The 18000-nt window shown below is 45.1% G+C and overlaps 1 protein-coding gene across 1 annotated transcript; it reads left to right on the top strand.

The window, feature by feature from the left end:
• Positions 1-7635: 7635 nt before the first annotated feature.
• Positions 7636-9510, top strand: SCG2 (secretogranin II; the record flags this gene model as incomplete). The annotated part of the gene is made up of 1 exon (XM_084212446.1): positions 7636-9510. One exon carries the CDS (start codon positions 7636-7638, stop codon positions 9508-9510), a length of 1875 nt encoding a protein of 624 aa, XP_084068572.1.
• Positions 9511-18000: the final 8490 nt, after the last annotated feature.

The raw sequence follows: 18000 nt of genomic DNA, 5'->3' as shown, positions 1-18000 counted from the left end.
TGCTATTCCTGGGCAGGGTACTCGAAGTGGAGGCTGCTATACTGGAACAAGTGTAGCAGTCAACTCTTTCCCTCTTGATTCATCTGCTGCTTTTGCAGCTCCCTCCAGCCCAGGCTCCTCTGGCCCTGACTGGGCTGAGGGTCTCTCCTATGGGGTGGAGAGATTATCCCCAGCTTCAGGCATCCCATAGGAAGTGTGGGACACTGGGCAGGGAGCAGCGGGGCTGGGCTCCTCCTGCAGACCCTGGAGGGTGGCAGAGCCCTGGGGAAGGGCTCTGAGCAGGGCTGGCCCAGCTGAGCCCAGCCCATGATCCATGGCCCCATGTGCAGGGGGCAGCCAAGCCCTGCCTGAGGCTCCCCTTCTGTTGTTTTTTTAATAAGCAAGCAGCCTGAAATCTTGAGCTTGGAAATGTTGGATAAAAGTTCAGGTTTGGGTTTTTTTTTGTTTTTCCTGTTCTTGACATGTCCCCTCAGGGGGTGTGTAGGGCAGGCTGGTGTTAAACCTGCTTACTCTCGTTGCAGTGTTGAATAAAGCCCAGTGATCTACAGCCAGTGGATGCTTGCCTTGACATCCCTGCTTTTAAAGGACTGTGGTTAAATACTGCAAAGCCCTTATTTTTTCCTTGCAATGCTGCATTTATCCCTCCCCTTATGGCTTTGGAAATGAAATTTGAGCCATTTACTGTGCACTAAATTTAGGGAGGCCAAAAATATTTGCATACAAATATGATTGATCTTTCAAGCATGCAAAATGAGCAGAAAATGACGAGTCTGATGTTGGATACAAGCAGAGCTCAAGTATTTTAAAATTAAAATAATTTAAAAGAATCTGTATCTATGATGGCAGATGAACTTTTTCTGAGGCAAGAAAACCTCCTCTTTCTCATTATATTCAGAGTAAATGAAGATATTCAAGTCAGATATGGGCTGAATTTTAAATGTGACAATGGCATTTATTCTGCGGGAGATGTCATGTCTGTAATGAATTGTAAATTATTTTTAGTTGCCACTAGAAACAGAAGAAGGGAGGGAAATAATCAATATTGACACAACCCTGCTTTATTTTTAAGCAGCGCTGATCTTGGTGGCACCAATTAGAGGAGGAGAGAGCCAGAGCTGCAGAAGTAGAAACCATTCTGGTGTTTAGAAAAGACAAATGTGCTGCCTCCCTGTTTCTGCTGGGATGGTTATGCCCCCAAGATCATCGTTCCATCCTCTGCTGGGAGCTGGCCAGCTGTGGTGGGAGCCCGTGGTCCCTGAGCTGCTGTGTGTCCTGGGGCCTGGGCACAAGGACAGTGACCCCAAGCCCTTGGCCAGACCATGCTTCCTCCTCAAGACAAGGTTCCTGGCATTTATTTCCCCACTGACTGTAGAGATGATGATATTCCAGCTGGGGTGTGACAAAAGAGAGTGGGCTGGAACCCTCCAGCCTCTGTTTGCTGCAGTGAAGCTCCCCTCCCAACCCCATGCCCTCTTTCTTGCATGAAATGAAAGAAAAGCCTTTTGCTGCAAGGTGCAGGGTTGATTGATTAACTTTTATCTTCTCATGATGCATGACTAGGTAAGGGAGAGCATGTGACAAGGCAAGCTGTTCAGAGAAATCGCTGCAGATAGAGCTGGGCTGCTCCCAGGATGTACAAAATGATGCACACGGTCAAAATTCACCCAGAAAAACAAGATTATCCTGCTCCTTTGCTTAAGCAGTTGATATTGAGCTAATTTTAATACAATTTCCTAAAATTGAGAGATGCTGTGATGTGATCTTACTCTTGTATAAAATGCCATGGAACTTCTGATGACAAAACAGATCCAATTTTCGGTTGCATGACTCATTCTGAGGAAAAGAATGCTGTACATTCAATATGACCAAAAAAAGTACATTCAGTGAGGCCCTCCTCACAGGGCTGTGTGGATGCAACCAATCATAAGCACAAAGTCCAGGCACCACTTTTTGATATGGAGTAAATTTGACAGATGGATTGTAGAGAGCCTTTGGAAAATTTTATCCACTGAACCCAGAATAGCCACAGCAGAGACCTAAGCCAAGTGTCTGGCTGACTTTATGTGCTGTAAATCTGAGGTGAGTGGTTAAGGAGGATGGAATCTTGCTCATGTGCCAGATAATTTGGGTTGTCTGAAACGTGCTCTAATGCAGAAGATCAGGGATAGATGGATGGGGTTCAACAGGATGATTTCATGGGAAGGAACTTGCTCCACAAGGATTAGTCATTCGGTGGCAGAATGCACGAGAGCCTGCTGGAAACACCTGCAAAAACACAAGAAAATTCCTGAAAGTCTGAATTGAGTAATTTTCTTGGTGTTTTTGTTATTGTTTTATTTGTTGGTTTTGATTACATGGAGTGTTCTGCCTGTGGGCTGAGGTGTATCAGCAGCAGCAGTGTCTGCAGAGCTGTTCTGTGGCATTCAGAGCCCTGCTGAAGGGGATGTGGTGCTCAGCAATGCAGCACCAGCTGCTCAGAGGGCACTTGGACCTTGCCCTCAGCTTCCTGCAGCAGTGCCCTTCTTTCCCTTCTTCAGGGCTGCCATCATGGGCCCTAATGCAGCATTTTCTGGACTCTTCCTGGGTCTGGTAATGAAAGTGCATGTGTTGGATGGGATCTGGGGCCAGAATAAAGCTGCTGCTGAAGAGTTTCAGCACAAAAACTGATAACTGTATTTTACTCATAAAACTACATGAGATGAAACAAGATCTCTATTTCCAGATCTCCATGTCAGCTACAGCAAATGCAGCCAGGATTTTCTTGTTGTCTGTTCATGGCTACAATTATTTCTAGCTTACTGTTCTTACAATAATTTAATTTTGTAATGTTTATTGGCTTGGAAGGTACATTCATCCTAGGTTTTTTTGCATTTTGTGCAGCAAAAGGTCAAAATTGTCAGGAAAGATTTATTTTGGGGGAAAAGGAATCCTTATTTAAAAGCCAAAGCAAAACAACCTTTCTGTAATGGAAAGGAAGCAGAAGGAACAAGCTAAAACTCTGAGCATCAGCCGAAGCCATGTGTTACATCTTGTGTTTTGTGGTTTATGGCATGGTGGTATTTACTCACCTCACTGCTCCAGGCATGCAAGTGCTGAGAATGGAGGTAAAACCACGAGGGCCTTTCCAGCAGTGCCTGGCAGTGCCCCAGGGATGGGCAGTCCCTCTCTGGCTCCATCCCCATCCACAGCCAGGGCACGCAGGCTGGGATGGGGGCTGCTGCAGCAGGACAGGAGGAACCTTCTGCCTTCTACTTCCCCAACGTGCTTCAGTTTGTCCATCCACCTCAGACAAACAAAGGAGAGGTGTCCTTCCCCCTCAGCCCCCTCCTCAGGAGCGCCCATCTCTAGCTGGGCCAGAGCTCCAGGAGCTGATGACAAGGCCATGAACTATCCCTGCCCTGTGACAAAGCCAGAAATGTGCCACAATAGCTCAGCCAATGGACTAAAGAGAACAAATAAAAAAAATCCTGCTGGCCATAGCTGTTGAAAGGCTGTCTCCTGCCAAGGCATGGGCACAGCCAGGCACACACACACACACACACACACACTGACCCTGGCGTGCAGAGCCATCCTCACAGCTGGGCTGCACCCACCGCGGGGCTGCTCCTGCCCCGCAGCCCTGGGCTGTGCCCGGCTGCCGCTTTGGTCTGCACCCACCCCCGAGGTCAGGGTCGGGTTTATCAAGTCCTTCCTCCCAGCCTGAGAAGCAGGAGGCACTGGCTGTATCACGTCTGCCTTTTTCATTCTTTCTTATTTTTAAACCTCTTCCCCCTTTCCCCCTTCTTTCTTCCTTGCCTTGCTTTATTCTCCTCGTGCCTTTTCCCCCTCTGTATTTTTTTTACTTTTCCCCCCGTTTTCTCCTTCCCCTCCTTTTCCCGCCGCCGGTGTTACGTGCCCGGCTGTGTGCCCGTGCCGTGCGGGCTGGGGTCGCTGGGACCGGGCCGGGCGGGACCGGGCTGGGCAGAGCCGGGCGGGGCGGGACCGGGCTGGGCAGGGCCGGGCGGGGCCGGGCTGGGCAGAGCCGGGCGGGGCGGGACCGGGCTGGGCAGAGCCGGGCTGGGCAGAGCCGGGCGGGACCGGGCTGGGCAGAGCCGGGCTGGGCAGAGCCGGGCGGGGCCGGGCTGGGCAGAGCCGGGCGGGGCCGGGCTGGGCAGAGCCGGGCGGGACCGGGCTGGGCAGAGCCGAGCGGGGCGGGACCGACCGGGCTGGGCAGAGCCGGGCGGGGCCGAGCGGGGCGGGGCCGGGCCGGGCGGGGCCGTGACGCGCGGCCGGGGCGGTATAAGCGGGCGCTGTCCGGGTGCTGAAGGCGGCGGAGCGGCGGAGCGGCGGCAGCGCAGGTAGGGCCGTCGGGCTGTAGGGATGTAGGGATGTAGACTGGGATGTAGGGATGTAGATTGGGATGTAGGCAGCGCGGAGCCCCAGGGCTGCGCAGGAGGATCTGACACCGAGAGAGCGGTGAAGTCGCACCGAGAGCCGGTGGTGCCGGGGCTGGGGCTTGCAAGGGAACACATCTCTATAAAATGTGCCCCTATCGCTGTATAGATTGTACACATATAAAAAGGCACGTAGGTATGTATAAATGCATATGTGCTGTGTCCGCGGGCTGGCAGCCCGGCCGGGCTCGGGCGGGAGCGGAGCGCTCCCGGGAGCGGCGGCGCTCAGCCGTGCCCGCTCGGCGACACGGCACTTCGCGGATGGGCGGGGGGTTCCCTCGGATGCAAACACCCTCCGAGGCACTTCCCAGATGGATCCGCTTGCAAACAGTCCTTATAGTCACTAGGACTGCCGTGGGTTTGGGCTTTTACCCTTCGTTGCTGTTTTGTTTGTGTTTTCAGTTCCTTCCACAGGGTAAAGGGTTAGAGACGCTTTTAAACAAGGCAAATTTGCTGCAGTCGTGTTATTTATTGAAAAAAATAGATGGGAGGGAGAGTGCACGATATATTTATTTTCCCTATGGAAAACTGCTCTTATGTTTCACCTAAGGCTGTCAGAGCAGGGACACATCTGTAAGAAAAACCTATGAGTTTTCAAAGCTAAATTTCACTGGAAACATTAGAGTCACATTAGAAACAACTGCCAGGAGAATGAGAGAGAAAATTACTGCTACCATGGAAACATCCCAGGAAGAAGATATTTTCTGTGTCTGTTTTGTAGGGAACTTTTTTCCAGTCTGTATTGCCTTTGTATGTGTTAAATTTTGATCATGGTTGCCTCATTTTGTAAAGAGGAGCTTCTTCATCTTCATTTGTTGGCTAAAAGATGATTTTCCCATTTGTTAGGTTCTAATAGAGGAGAAAATATGCTCTCCATCTAGACTGCCTTCACAGCTATCGATCCGAAGACAAAAGAGCTGTTTTGGCATATTGTCCTTTGAGAGGCTCAGGACAGAATGTTTACAATATTTCCTAAAGATAGGCTAAAATGTCCTGGTTTAAAAAGAAATGTGGAATTAAAGTCTGAAAGACTGGGGAGGAATCCTCTTACCTTGGATAGCGCAGTATATTTAATGACAAGATTTGTGACCTGAACTGATAGCTTATGAAAGAAATCAATCCCAAATCTCTTTGACAAGGCTTTCAAATATCATCTACCAATAAATTAGAAGTAAAATTGACCTAAGGCAAAAGCACACAAAATATATAGAGAGGAGCCAATGATCTGTTATTCCTGCAAAGGAAATACCCAATCGAGCAACATCCTTGTGGAAAACTAAACTAAACTTTGCCTGGCTGCACACATTTTGATTTCAGTGGGATGCTGACAGCCCTTGCAAAGGCTGTAACAATCCAAATTGTGTGCAGAGAAGGAGGGTGAGTTCCTGGTCTTTGTGAGTGGGAGGTGCTTGGCAGATGATTATAGAATGCCTCTCCCTTCCCCCATCCCTTGGAAAGCACAGTTTCTCATGTGCTGATCAAACAAACTCTGGTAATGACCAGTCTGCTGAAAAAGAAAGCCTTAATTTCACTCATTTGCTACAGAAATAGAAAATTAGGTGATGTTTGGTTGGGGGTTTTTTGTTTGTTTTTTTTTTTTTTTTGTTTGTTTGTTTGGGTTTTTTTAATGGATATATACATTTATGTACAGGGCTAATGCCTTTTCTGTGACAGAAAACGGAGCAATGTGTTGGCTTTGACTCAGGGCAAACTCAGATCCAGAGGGTGGGACTGTCTAATTAGCTGTTGAACGAATCATTTGTGAAATCAATGCTCAAATGTATCCAGGCTTGAAGTCAGAAATGTTTGGGGAAATTGTTTGCTATTATGCCTGTTAGCCTGCTCATGCATACTGAAGGGGGAAAAATAAGCAGCTCTCTGAACTGATAGTGCTTTAATTATTTAGTTAAGTCACATTATGTTAAGGACAAAAACGGAGTGGAAAAAATTACAAGTGAGCTGAAATGAACATATTCATGCTCACTTTCTGCTTCCAGCAGTGGGTAAACACGGGTGTACACAGCTCTTTCAGGCTCTCATGAACCACCAGAGTCTCAACAGGATGCTTTTACCAAGCCAAAAACCAAAGGAACCAAAATAGGTCAATTAATCAAAGCAGTTGATATCTTTATCATTCCTTTCTCATTATTGTACTTTATTTGTTAATGCAACTGGGTCAGAAAAGAGTCCCATCTGTGCTTGGCCCCAGTGTGCCAGTGCCTGAGAGTGTCCTGGGGAATGACTGATGGCAATTTCCCCCTGTGCTGTGTGGAGGGTGCCCAGCTCCCTGCAAGCCTGGGCTCTTCCAGCTGTATCCTCATGCACAGTGATGCTGTAATCACCTTAATTCCGTCACAGGCGCATTTTTCCCAGTTCTGTTCCAGAGTTTATTTTTGTCTGGGGTTAGCTGGGCAGACATAGGCTTCTACTGATCTATTCTAACCAAATTTGCCAGTGGTCATGTTTCTGCCTGTCCTGGGACCTGATTCAATTTCTGCTGGAGTGAATGAACAAGCAAATGAATGAAATCACTGCTCAGAACCTACCTACTCGAGCTCATTTCCAAGATGGGCTTTCAAGGATTCAGTAAAATTATTTTATACCTTTAGGATAAATTATATTTTTCCTCTCATATAAGAGATCATTGCCCTAGGAAGATGAATCATAGAGTCATTAGCTGATATTCCATTGTAACACAAATAATTTTTTAATATGAAATAGTAAAATAAGGAAATAATAGCTTCAGTACTGTCAGTAATGACAGAAATAAACTTGCAAGTAATTTTATATGTCATGTTCACTTCATCACATTAATTTTATTGCAGTTTAGCACCACTCAGCTGTATTGTCCTGGCATGAAATTGGATGCCCTATGGAGCAATCTCACAAAATGTTTCTGTCTGTAGTTTTAATATAAGTATTTTGAGGAGCATTTAAATGTATGGATGCACCAATTTTGTCATTTAGGTGCTTTGTTCTCATGATCAAAATGACATCTAGGTGTGTCTATGGGCATTTCATGAGTTATATAGGATTGGTATTTTGTACTTTGGCGCTGCCATTGGACAATTAATGTTCATAAAGTACATGGAGCATACAGATAAGAAATTTCTTGCATAGCTCTGTTCCCTAAGCCTGTCTCCATGTATTAACAACTTCTTTTTCTTCTTCTTCTTCTTTATTTAAAGGAAATATTTTAAACATGGCAGAAACTAAAACCTTCCAGCCTGGAGCAGCCTGTGCTCTCACCTTTTTCTTTGTCCTAATCTGTTGGGTTGATGCAGCCTCCTTCCAGCAGCACCAGCTGCTTCAGAAAGACCCAGACTATGCAATGAAAAACTTACAAAGGCTCCCGAATCCCGACATGATCAAAGCGCTGGAGTACATCGAGGACCTTCGCAAGCAAACCAACCAGGGAGAAGGCAGCCCTGACTACAGCTCTTATCAAAGTGTGCCCTACCTCCTCCCACAGAGAGAAAGCAAGGACCAGCTTCACCTCCCAGATAATGCGAGGGATTCTTTGACTGAAGATGAGTCCCAGTGGGTGAAGGTGATGCTGGAAGCCTTGCGGCAAGCTGAGAAGGAGTCAAAAGCTGGCCCAAAGGAGAGTAAGCCCTACGGTCTGGGTTCAGATAACTTTCCAGCTGGAGTAGCTGATGATTACGAGGCTTACAAGTGGCCTGAGAGGTGGCAGAAGTACCTCAAGATGCCACTTGGGCACTATGAAGAGGGCTCCAGAGACAGTCCCTTCAAGCGCACCAACGAGATCGTGGAGGAGCAGTACACCCCCCAGAGCCTCGCCACGCTGGAGTCCGTGTTCCAGGAGCTGGGCAAGATGGCAGGACCCAGCAACCACAAGAAAGAAAGGCTGGATGAGGACCAGAAATTGTACACAGATGATGAGGATGATGTGTACAAAGTGAATAACATCGCCTACGAAGATGTGGTTGGAGGAGAAGATTGGAATCCCATAGAGGAAAAAGTGGAGAGCCAAACCCAGGAAGAGATAAAAGACAGCAAAGAGGAAATTGATAAACACGAAGAGGAGATTGACGACGAAATGAAAAGATCAGGAAAACTCAGCTTCCTTGAGGATGAAATAAGAAGAGAAAATAAAGATCAAGTGTCAGAGGATGTTTCAAAACTAATGAATTATTACCTGAAGAGGCTGATGGGTAGTGCTGGGAATAGGAAATTAAGGACTGGAGGAGAACTTGAGGAAAAAAGAGCATCCATGTTTTTGGATAAACAACTTGATCCTCAGGCTATAGCTCAGCTGATAGAAATCTCAAGAAATTTGCAAATTCCTCCTGAGGATTTAATAGACATGTTGAAAGCTGGAGAAAAAAAGCAGCTTCAGAGCGAAAGGTTGGAAGCTGAGCAGGAAATGGAATTCCCAGAAGACCTCGATGAGATAACTGAAACCAATCTAGGACAGAGTGATATATTTAAAAATAATATAAACTCTAAAAACGGGTACATGAAGCAGCCTCTTATTCCAGAAAATCTACCTGAAGACCTCAATATTGAAGATATTGTCAGCCTTCTGGGAAATGACAATTTAGCTAATCAGAATCCCTCCTACTTACTAAATCGTCTTAATCAAGAAAATGATTTGCCAAGACTGTCTTACATTCCCAGAAGATTGAAAGGACACCTGTTCCCTAAAGCTGCCTGGATGAACGACTTGGAAAGGCGACAAGCGGAGTACGAGAAGCTGAATGAGAAGGATGAAGAGCTGGCTGATTACTTGGCAAAGGTGCTGGCAAAATACCCCGAGGTGATCAACACCAACCAGATGAAGAGAGTCCCTGCTGCAGCCTCGGAGAGCAACCTGCAGGAAGAGGAGCACCTGGAGCAGGCCATCCGAGAGCACCTGAACCAGCTGGGACCACAGGAGGCTGCCAAGCTGGCTTCGCTCAGCAAAAGGCTCTCCATGGCTGGGGAGGCTGATGACACACAAACCAGGCAGTACCTGGATGAGGATATGCTGGCAAAGGTGCTGGAGTATCTAAAACAGGAGAAATCAGAGCTTGAAAGAGATCACATCACCAAGCGAGCAATGGAAAACATGTAAATGTTCCCCAAGTATTATTTCTCTTCAATGTGTTGACTTCTATCCCAATTCAGTTGTGATTTATTCCTGCTCTCACACTAAACAACCTATGGTAGACTATTTGCCATTGAACAGTCTGCATATCTTTCTCAGAGCTGTTATATTGTTTAATGATATACTTCTATGTTATAAATTATGGGGCAAACAACAAATTGCTTCAAGTGTTTTAAGAAACAATTTAATGATATCAAGTAAAAGTATAATATGTAAACAAATGACCTTTGCATTGTTACTAAAACATGATAAATGAAGAGTGACAATTATAATTTGAAATTTTTAAGATTAATTGGATTATTTTGTTACTGTCTGTAGTGGTTTTTGTGCAGTATCAAATAAAAAAATAAAGCATTATATATATATAGTTTTATTTACAAGGCTTTTTCTATTCAGTGTTTTATTGTTGATGAATAAATTATTTCTGGACAATCGACTTTGTTTCTTTGTGACACTTGATAAAGTCATACTAATTGGAAACATATTTTTATTTCTACAGATGACTCTTCTAAAATATATTAAATTAATATAAATTAAGTTGTAAGCATCAGCTTGTGGTTTTCTGGGCCGTAAGAACATCAGCTGGTGTTACCCTCGAGGGCAGGGGGTACCTAAAGAGCTTGCTGAAGTCAGTCAGTGTAATACCTGCATGACCTACAACTGGAAATTTGGCCTCACATAATGGAGAGGTGTGTCTGTCCCTCTTGGCAGCAGGAGGAACATAAATGATCTGTCCTGCTGGGACAGGCTTGATGATGAAGCTCTGAAAAAATACAAAATGGAACCTTCCTAGGTGAGCTCTGGGAAGCTCTGCCGACAAGTCCCCTCCATCTCTCACAAAGAAAGGCCAAAGATCCAAGGCAAGGCAGGCAGGGAACTCCTCTGTACCAACATTTGTTTGTCTGATAAAAATATTATTTCCTTCTCCATGAAATGACCCTTACATATCACATAAGCACACAGAAGACCTTTACTATTCAGCTCCTGTTATGACCTGCAGTAGGTGGTCTGGAAAGGTTCTGGCTCTTTCACAGAAGGAAATGTGCTTGCATAACTCTGTGAGTCAGAGGTGGTTTTCACTGGGACAGCTCATTTCCAGGATTGCAGTTTAAAAGTGGTTTTCCCTGTGGTATTCTGCAGCAGCTCATCTGGGCTGAGTGGGGTGGGGATGATTTTTGGCAATGTCTCATGAAATACAAAGGCTGCAGAAATAAAGCTTCATCTTCAGTGTTGCCATTACCCCAAGCATTCACAGCTGACAGGAGCTCAGCCCCTGTTCCAGCCTTTATTCCTTGAATACACACCAGACACTAAAATGTCTGATTTTCCAGGCATGTGTAGGACTTGGAAGAGATGTCACACGTGGTGGGAGTCCCTTAGCATCATTCCCCTCCTGCCATAGCCTGCAGCACTCCCTTGCCCTGAGCTTCCCAGGCTCCTGAGCTGACCAAAGCCCTAGGGAGCTGCTTGACTGCCTCCAGGCTCTTACTCAGGGAGAGCTCAATGACAATTTTGGATACCAGAATGATTTTGGATCCAAGAAACCAGTAGCACAAACCTATGCATTAAAGGACAGATGTGTCAGACACTGTGTGCAAGAAGAAATAAGCTTTGGAAAAATCCTAATCTTGGCATGAGTAACTACATCACTTGTTAGAAGAACACCTCACTCACGGGGTGTGCAAGCCATCAGGGACTTTGTGGTTCACCTTCACAAATAAGAAAAGGGGGCTTGTGCTTGAAATAACAGAACTTTGTCTAACAGAACTATATGGAAGTGTCAAGCTGATTTCAAGCTAAGAAGTTACATCAGTACTTTTCCCTCTCCAAGCCACAGAAAGCAGACAACTACTCTCCCTATGAAGTGCTTTATTTCTAACAAACTCATCTCCAACTCTATATTGGAATTAAATGAAATGAGAAAATATTAAATAGGCAGCACTCTCCTGGTAGCTATAGCTGCCTCTTGCTATGCAACCAAGGCTCCTGCAGCAGAGCAATAGTTATACCTGAATATGCAAGACAGCATTATCCAAATGTACATCCCATCATGAGATCTGCTCCATTAAACCACTCCAGAGCCTCCCCCTGCAGAGAGGCTGTGTAGTGCTTAATTGTTCTTAATAGCCACGGCTGCTTCTGCTTTCATTTGTCTGTGGTTTGTGTTTTCCTTATGGGTGCAGTGGGACAAACAGTCATGTTGTTAATAATGCACACAGAATGCATAATCCATAACAGATACACTATCAAGCTTATTACTATAATTATATACAAAATAAAGTGACCACCCTGTAATTTTTACTCAGGCAAAGTGACGAACAGATTTTTAATTCCCTTTTTGTGTTATGATTTGACAGCATCCCAGATGCAGCTGGTTTATACTCTCTGTGTCAGTGGCTTTTGTCCAGCTAAGAAAATGTTTCTACTCAAATCTTCCTCCTAAAACTTGCTTCATTGTGTCCTCCTATTTAAGGTCCTCCCCAACACACAGATTGAACAGAAATTCTGTATCTGATCCAAATACATCAAGCTACTGAACACCTTCTTCAGCACCTGAGGTAGTTCTTCTTTGTACATACCCTAGAATTCATTTATTAGTACCCATAAGAGTAAATGCTGGTTTGTTTTTTTCATTAATTCATATGCTACTGCAAGTGCTTTGTTTACATCTGCCTCTTGATGATTCCATTATTTTGTCAGCTGGAGCTCTTAAATGAGAACACTTGTTGATTCAAAAATTAATGTAACCAAATTACCTCGACTGGAGAAATGAGATTGTAGCAATTATTTCCTTCTGAAAGGGTATTTCCACAGTGCAGTGGAAGGGGGTTGAGTTGCATGTAATGTGACAGTTGTAACTGTTTCCCAAAGCACTTTACAAGACACTTGTTTTGCAGGAGAAGTGACATAAGCCATGATTTCCTTAACATGACAAAGGGGAGCCCAGGCTGGAGCACAGGCAGCCTGAGCTGTGCTTTGTCTCACAGCCTCACTCTGCTGCTCCTGCTGTCACTAATAAGAACACTAATGATCCAACCCTGCATCTCCAGACACACCTGAGCCAGCCCATCTGCCATGAGCCAGGTCATCGTGGCATCGGAGGAGCAGAGGGGCTCTGTGGGATGTGCAGTGTGGGAGCAGCATCCCATTCCCTGGAGCATCCTGCACCTTCCCCAGGCTCCAGGGCTATTTACTCCGTGATGCACAAATCCATACGGACACAGCTGGGTGTCAGCTGCACTCTGTGTTTGCTCAGCTACCCAGGAGCCTCCAAAGAGGTTAATGTGAGCTACAGGAACTCCAGTTAGCAGCAGCAGGCAGGTGCAGAGCCTCTAGTGCATAAAGTGGAAAGGAGAAGCCCTGAATCAGAGCTGATTAGCTGAAGAGCCACGTTATTCCTGACTTTTGGATCATTCAAAAACATTTGAGGTCATTAATAATTCATTTGTAGATGTAGCAGAGCTCTAAATGTGGCTGATTAAATGCATTTGACGTTTCTCTTGAGAGAGGCTGTTATTCCAGGAAACCACTTGGTATCTGCAAATGTCTTGGAATCAGTGTACTCAAAATTACAGGTTCACTCACAATGTTTTCCCTTGTAAAGAAAGGAAAGTGACCTCTGGTTCCAAATGTAATGTACCCTGGTGAATAACTGTGGCACAATTATTTTAGAAGCTCCCCACAGCCACTCAGCAGATCTGCTGTGTAATGACGTGGTCCAGAGTGCTCTGCCTTCCCCTGCCAAGACAAAAACCTGCAGCCCATGAGCAAGGCAGGTCCTGCACACCTGGGGAAGGAGATGTTGAAAAGGGGTTGGTGGCACTGCCCAGCCCCTACAATTGCTGCTCAGTGATGTGCTTCACAAAACCCCTCCTGGCACCAGCCTGGCAGTAGAGCCCCATGCTTTACCTGGCACAGAAGCCAGGCTCTCAGGGATTGCCACAAAGCCTCCAGGTCCTCTGGGCTGGGTGTGCAGGATCCAAGACAGGAGCTAAAAGAAGTTATGAGCTTTATAGCACTTCTGTGCCTCCTGAGTATGTCAGCAAATCTGGGCCCACTGGGTTTGTTTTGCTTCTGCTTTAAGTTAATCTGTTCAGGTGTAGCTGTGGGGTGCATTTTGTGCCTCTCCATTTAAATGTTTAATGAGAACTGAGAGTTTATGCAAATTTGAGCATATTTTTCAAGGGGGTCACCCACACCAGGGCAGTTTTCCTCCTGCTCTGCAGTCACCACCCTTGGGACACCTCATCTACTGGAGACAGTGGGATCCTTCCCTGACAGATCCTTCCCTTTGCTCAGGGTCACCTTGGGAAAACATTTTTGGGTTATTTTCCCCTTGCCCTAAGCTCATGCCAACACACAGAAAGGAGGGGCACAGCATCTGCCTGTTGAGATCTCCAGGTGAAACATATGGTCATTCTTTATTGTCTGTTAAAGCTCTTTCCCAAACCATACATCCTTTAAGTGGATCATTTTTCCTAGCTCCAATTTTAGATACCATTTAGTGTCACATTGTAGATATCTTGAGCCTGAACACAAAGAGAAACCTCCCATCCCCACTTTTCTCTCTCCTCCTTGACCTAGGAGAAGGCATGAGACTGCTTGGATAAGATGCAATATATAATTTCTGCAAAGAAACACATTTTTACCATGGCTACATGTTTTGCCACCTGCTGATAAATGTCATAGCAGCACAACAAACCACTCAGATCTTCTGGTACTCCACTATTCAGTGTGTAAGAGCCAGGCCAGGAACAGCATAAACACACAGAGAAAAAGGTAAAAACAAAGATAAATCATTAAATGGAGAAAACCCCAACATTCCTTGCTTGTTATTCATTTAGCATAACAACAGGAGACATGTTAAACCCCTGTAAGTAAGTTTTGGGATGGAAATATAATCTGACAGGAAAACTATTTTCTGCAAGGGTAAATTTACTATCCAAGGGTAAATTTAATATCCAACACACTATCAATTGATTTTTTTTCTTACAAACATGAATGCAACAAGGTAGGAACTTTTTGATAGTGACTAGCACACTGAAAGAGGCTAAGGAAAAAAAAAAACTAGATTGGAAAATTTTATTCTGTATGTAAGTCTGCAACTACCACCATATTCTACTGGGTAATTTAGACAAGAGAAATGTTACTGTGCAAACTCGTGGGCTTTTAGCCTCACCCATGGCCTCAGACTTTGCTTTCCCTGAAGAAATAGTCAGGCTGAACTTTGTTTAAATGCATTTTTTACTTTCTAATTTCTATTTAAAAAATGCCAGCCCTCTGGCCCTCTCCTCACTCAGAGTGTATGGTCTGAAGCTGGTTCAGCCACAGTGGCACAAACTTTTACAAATAGCTGGGGCACAGTGGCTGCTCTAATGCCAAGATGTTCTGTCTTCTGTGCTCCTGAGCCACCTCCTTGTGACAAAGGAGATATTTCATCCATAGGATCTTTATCTGCAGGGAAAAGTTTATGGATGTTTTTATTCTAGAAGAAAAATTACTGTCAAAAATTACACTGAAAAAAACTTAGAAAAAAAGGAAAGGCACCAAATCCTCAAACTTTATCACTTGTTACTTTTTCACTTATTACAAAACCACTGATTTTGTTCTATTTCATCTGTTTCTCCTTTGCTCCTGTTAGAGTCAGCACACTGCACTTTTTTGATGCTGCACAAGAGTTCAAAGCCACTGCCTGCTTCCCCTTTTGGCAACACCCTTTGCATCAGTCTTATTTATATCTGACCCAGCGCAGGTGGATCCAACAGCCTCACCCAGCTCTGTGCTGCGTGTGCTGCTTGTTCCTGTGCCAGGAAATTCTGTGATATCCCACACAACCAGGCTGCCTTAAAGCTGAAGCTCCTTCCCAGCCCAGAGAAGATGTGGAGCAGGAACCAGGATCCTCCACCATGGGCAGAGCAGTGCTTGGTGCTATCACCCTAAGTTCTTCTGAACGTTCTGATGTTTACATTTTTGTAATGGAGTTTCTCGTGCACTTTTATGTAAATAATGATTGTTTTACATTCCTTTCTAGAAGAAGAGAAATTTCATATACTGTTGGTCTAACCAGTGTAGCTAGCAAGGTGGCAATTTCATCCTCCAATCCACCATCACTTTTTAAAATCTATAAATATTGGAGTCAGAAATAAACTATGCTTTTTGCCTTGGACACTCCAGCGTGTGTGTGTGGCTCATTTTGTGTCCTATTCCCACATGGCACTGCCTTGGCTGCCCCATGTCCCCCTCCCAGGTGGGGACAGTCAGGGACAGCAGTGCAAACACCTGGAGACACAGTGACAGCTGTACAGCTCAAACATGTGGTTTGCTGTGTAGTCAAACAAACCCCTCTGCAGGGGAAGCCACAGAGAACTCTGGTTTTCTCCAGCCCTGCTGTGGCCATGAAGTCCCTCCAGGTGAGAGCAAGGCTCCCTCTGTGGGGCTGGTCACTGCTCCATGCACAGAGAGCCACAGCAGGCTCCAAACCTCTTGGCTCCAAGCCAGGATGCTGCTCACACATCCCCCTCTGCTCCCCCCAGCAGCCTTCCAAACAGGCTGGAGTATCAACTCTGAAAAACAGCAAAACTGTCCAGGCACAGATATGAGAACAAAAGGGATGGTGAGTAATTTGGATATTAAAAAATATGCAAAGATAGATTGTGGCAGGCAGATCAAGTTCCTGAGGAACAATATTTTAACAACAACCTTCCAAGAAAATTTCAGTAAAGTCAATACTTGCTCAAACACCCTTTCCCATCCATCTGATTCACAAGTAGGCAGCCAGAAAATGTGATTAGCTTTATTTCATTAACCCTGCTAAGGAAACATTTACATTTTTAACTTAATACTGGATGCTTGCTGAAGTGCTCTCCAGAGCCAGGTGATGAATGAGGCTGGGGAGCCCTTCCATCCCTGTCCCTCACTATCACCATGGGCCATGGGGAGGATAAATGATAACTGGGAGCCTGGCCATGCTGCAGAAGAATGGAATCATCTGGGGAAAATGGGACTGGAGACTGCCTGAAGATCAGCACTCTGGGCAACCTCAGGCTTTGGGAGCCTTCTGTCTTTGAGCTCAGTGGTTACTTTCTTGGCTAACTCATTTGTTAGTCAGGTTGTGTAATTTCCTTTTCTTCCATTTACCATCCTCCTGACTTATCTTAGTGCCTGAGTCAGTAAGCGTAGTTTAATCATCTTCTTTATAAATTCTGAATCTATTTTATTGTGGATAAAGACCTTGCTGACCAGCTCCTACAGCTTAAATATCCAGAATGAAAAAAAAAAAAGTGGAACTTCACCTTTGGCTTGGGTATTTTTTAAATTAACTCCTGCCCTATAGCACCTCTCCAAAGAAGCAGCCAAAAGCAGACTGTTCTATAAATATAAAAAGGAAGTGACCTTTCAAAAATACATACTTTACATATCAAACTGCAGAGATAAAGTAGAATATAGTTATCCTATGCCAAGACCATTGAGACACTTGCCTTTTTCCTAAGGAAATGACTTTGCCTCATAGCTCACCTTTTTATAGTGCACATTATGCTGCCTGTGAAATTCATTACCCAGTACTTGATCTCCTCGATAGCCTCGTGCTGATGTCTTTGGGAAATGAATTTTTTAATAGCCTTCCTGATGAACATGTGTTTTGTGGCACCTGAAAATAGATGTACTGCAATTCTGGGCTAGCTGCACATTTTACCTATTGAGCTATACATTTCAGGAGCTGTGACTTTCTATGTGTGGAGATGGAAATAATTTAGAGAGTCATTTGCCTGACAAGATATGATTATTTGTCCTCCTACATATCCTATGAGTACAAAGTTGGATTTATAGCTTGACCTTTTTGCTTTACATCTTTCAAGAGCCTGGGAAGAAGCAGTGCTCTGCTTTCTAAAGCCTTGCTGGGTGAGCACAGTGATTTACCCCCCTTTTAGCAAAGACTACTGAGATGTACAAAGCAGCAGGTGCTTTAGTGCAGCTCCTGCTACAGACAGGAGAAAGTATGGAAGGAGAGCAGGCAAGACCCTGCTGGTCATTCACAGGTCAGGAATGAGGTGTGGGGGACCTTTCTGCCCCCAGATCTGACTTGGGCAGCTGGAGACAGGTCTTCAGCTTGACTTTCTCACAAGGAAGGCTCCTCATTGTGTCTGTTACTTATCCATTTTCTGGCAAAAGAAACTAAAGCCAGGGATGCTGTTCTCCTAAAAATATTATGACTTTTGGAACTGTGAAACAATTTGGCTGCCTAAAACTGGGCACCTACATTAAAACAGCTCATCTTCCCAAGCTGCTGTGCCCTGGCAAAGCTAAGAAGACATTGGGGCTGGCCTTTCCTAATAAATAGCCACATTGTGTACTGGGGTAACTGCGTTGGGCAGAGCTCCCTGCCCTCCCCTGCACTGTCCTTGGGCAGGCTCTGAAAGGTTTTTTACTTCATCAGCCTCAAGCCTGGGGAGCACAGGG

Source organism: Fringilla coelebs, assembly GCF_963513975.1.
Source record: "Fringilla coelebs genome assembly, chromosome: 10".
In the NCBI taxonomy this organism is placed as follows: Eukaryota; Metazoa; Chordata; class Aves; order Passeriformes; family Fringillidae; genus Fringilla; species Fringilla coelebs.
This window is presented reverse-complemented; position numbering and strand designations above follow the sequence as displayed.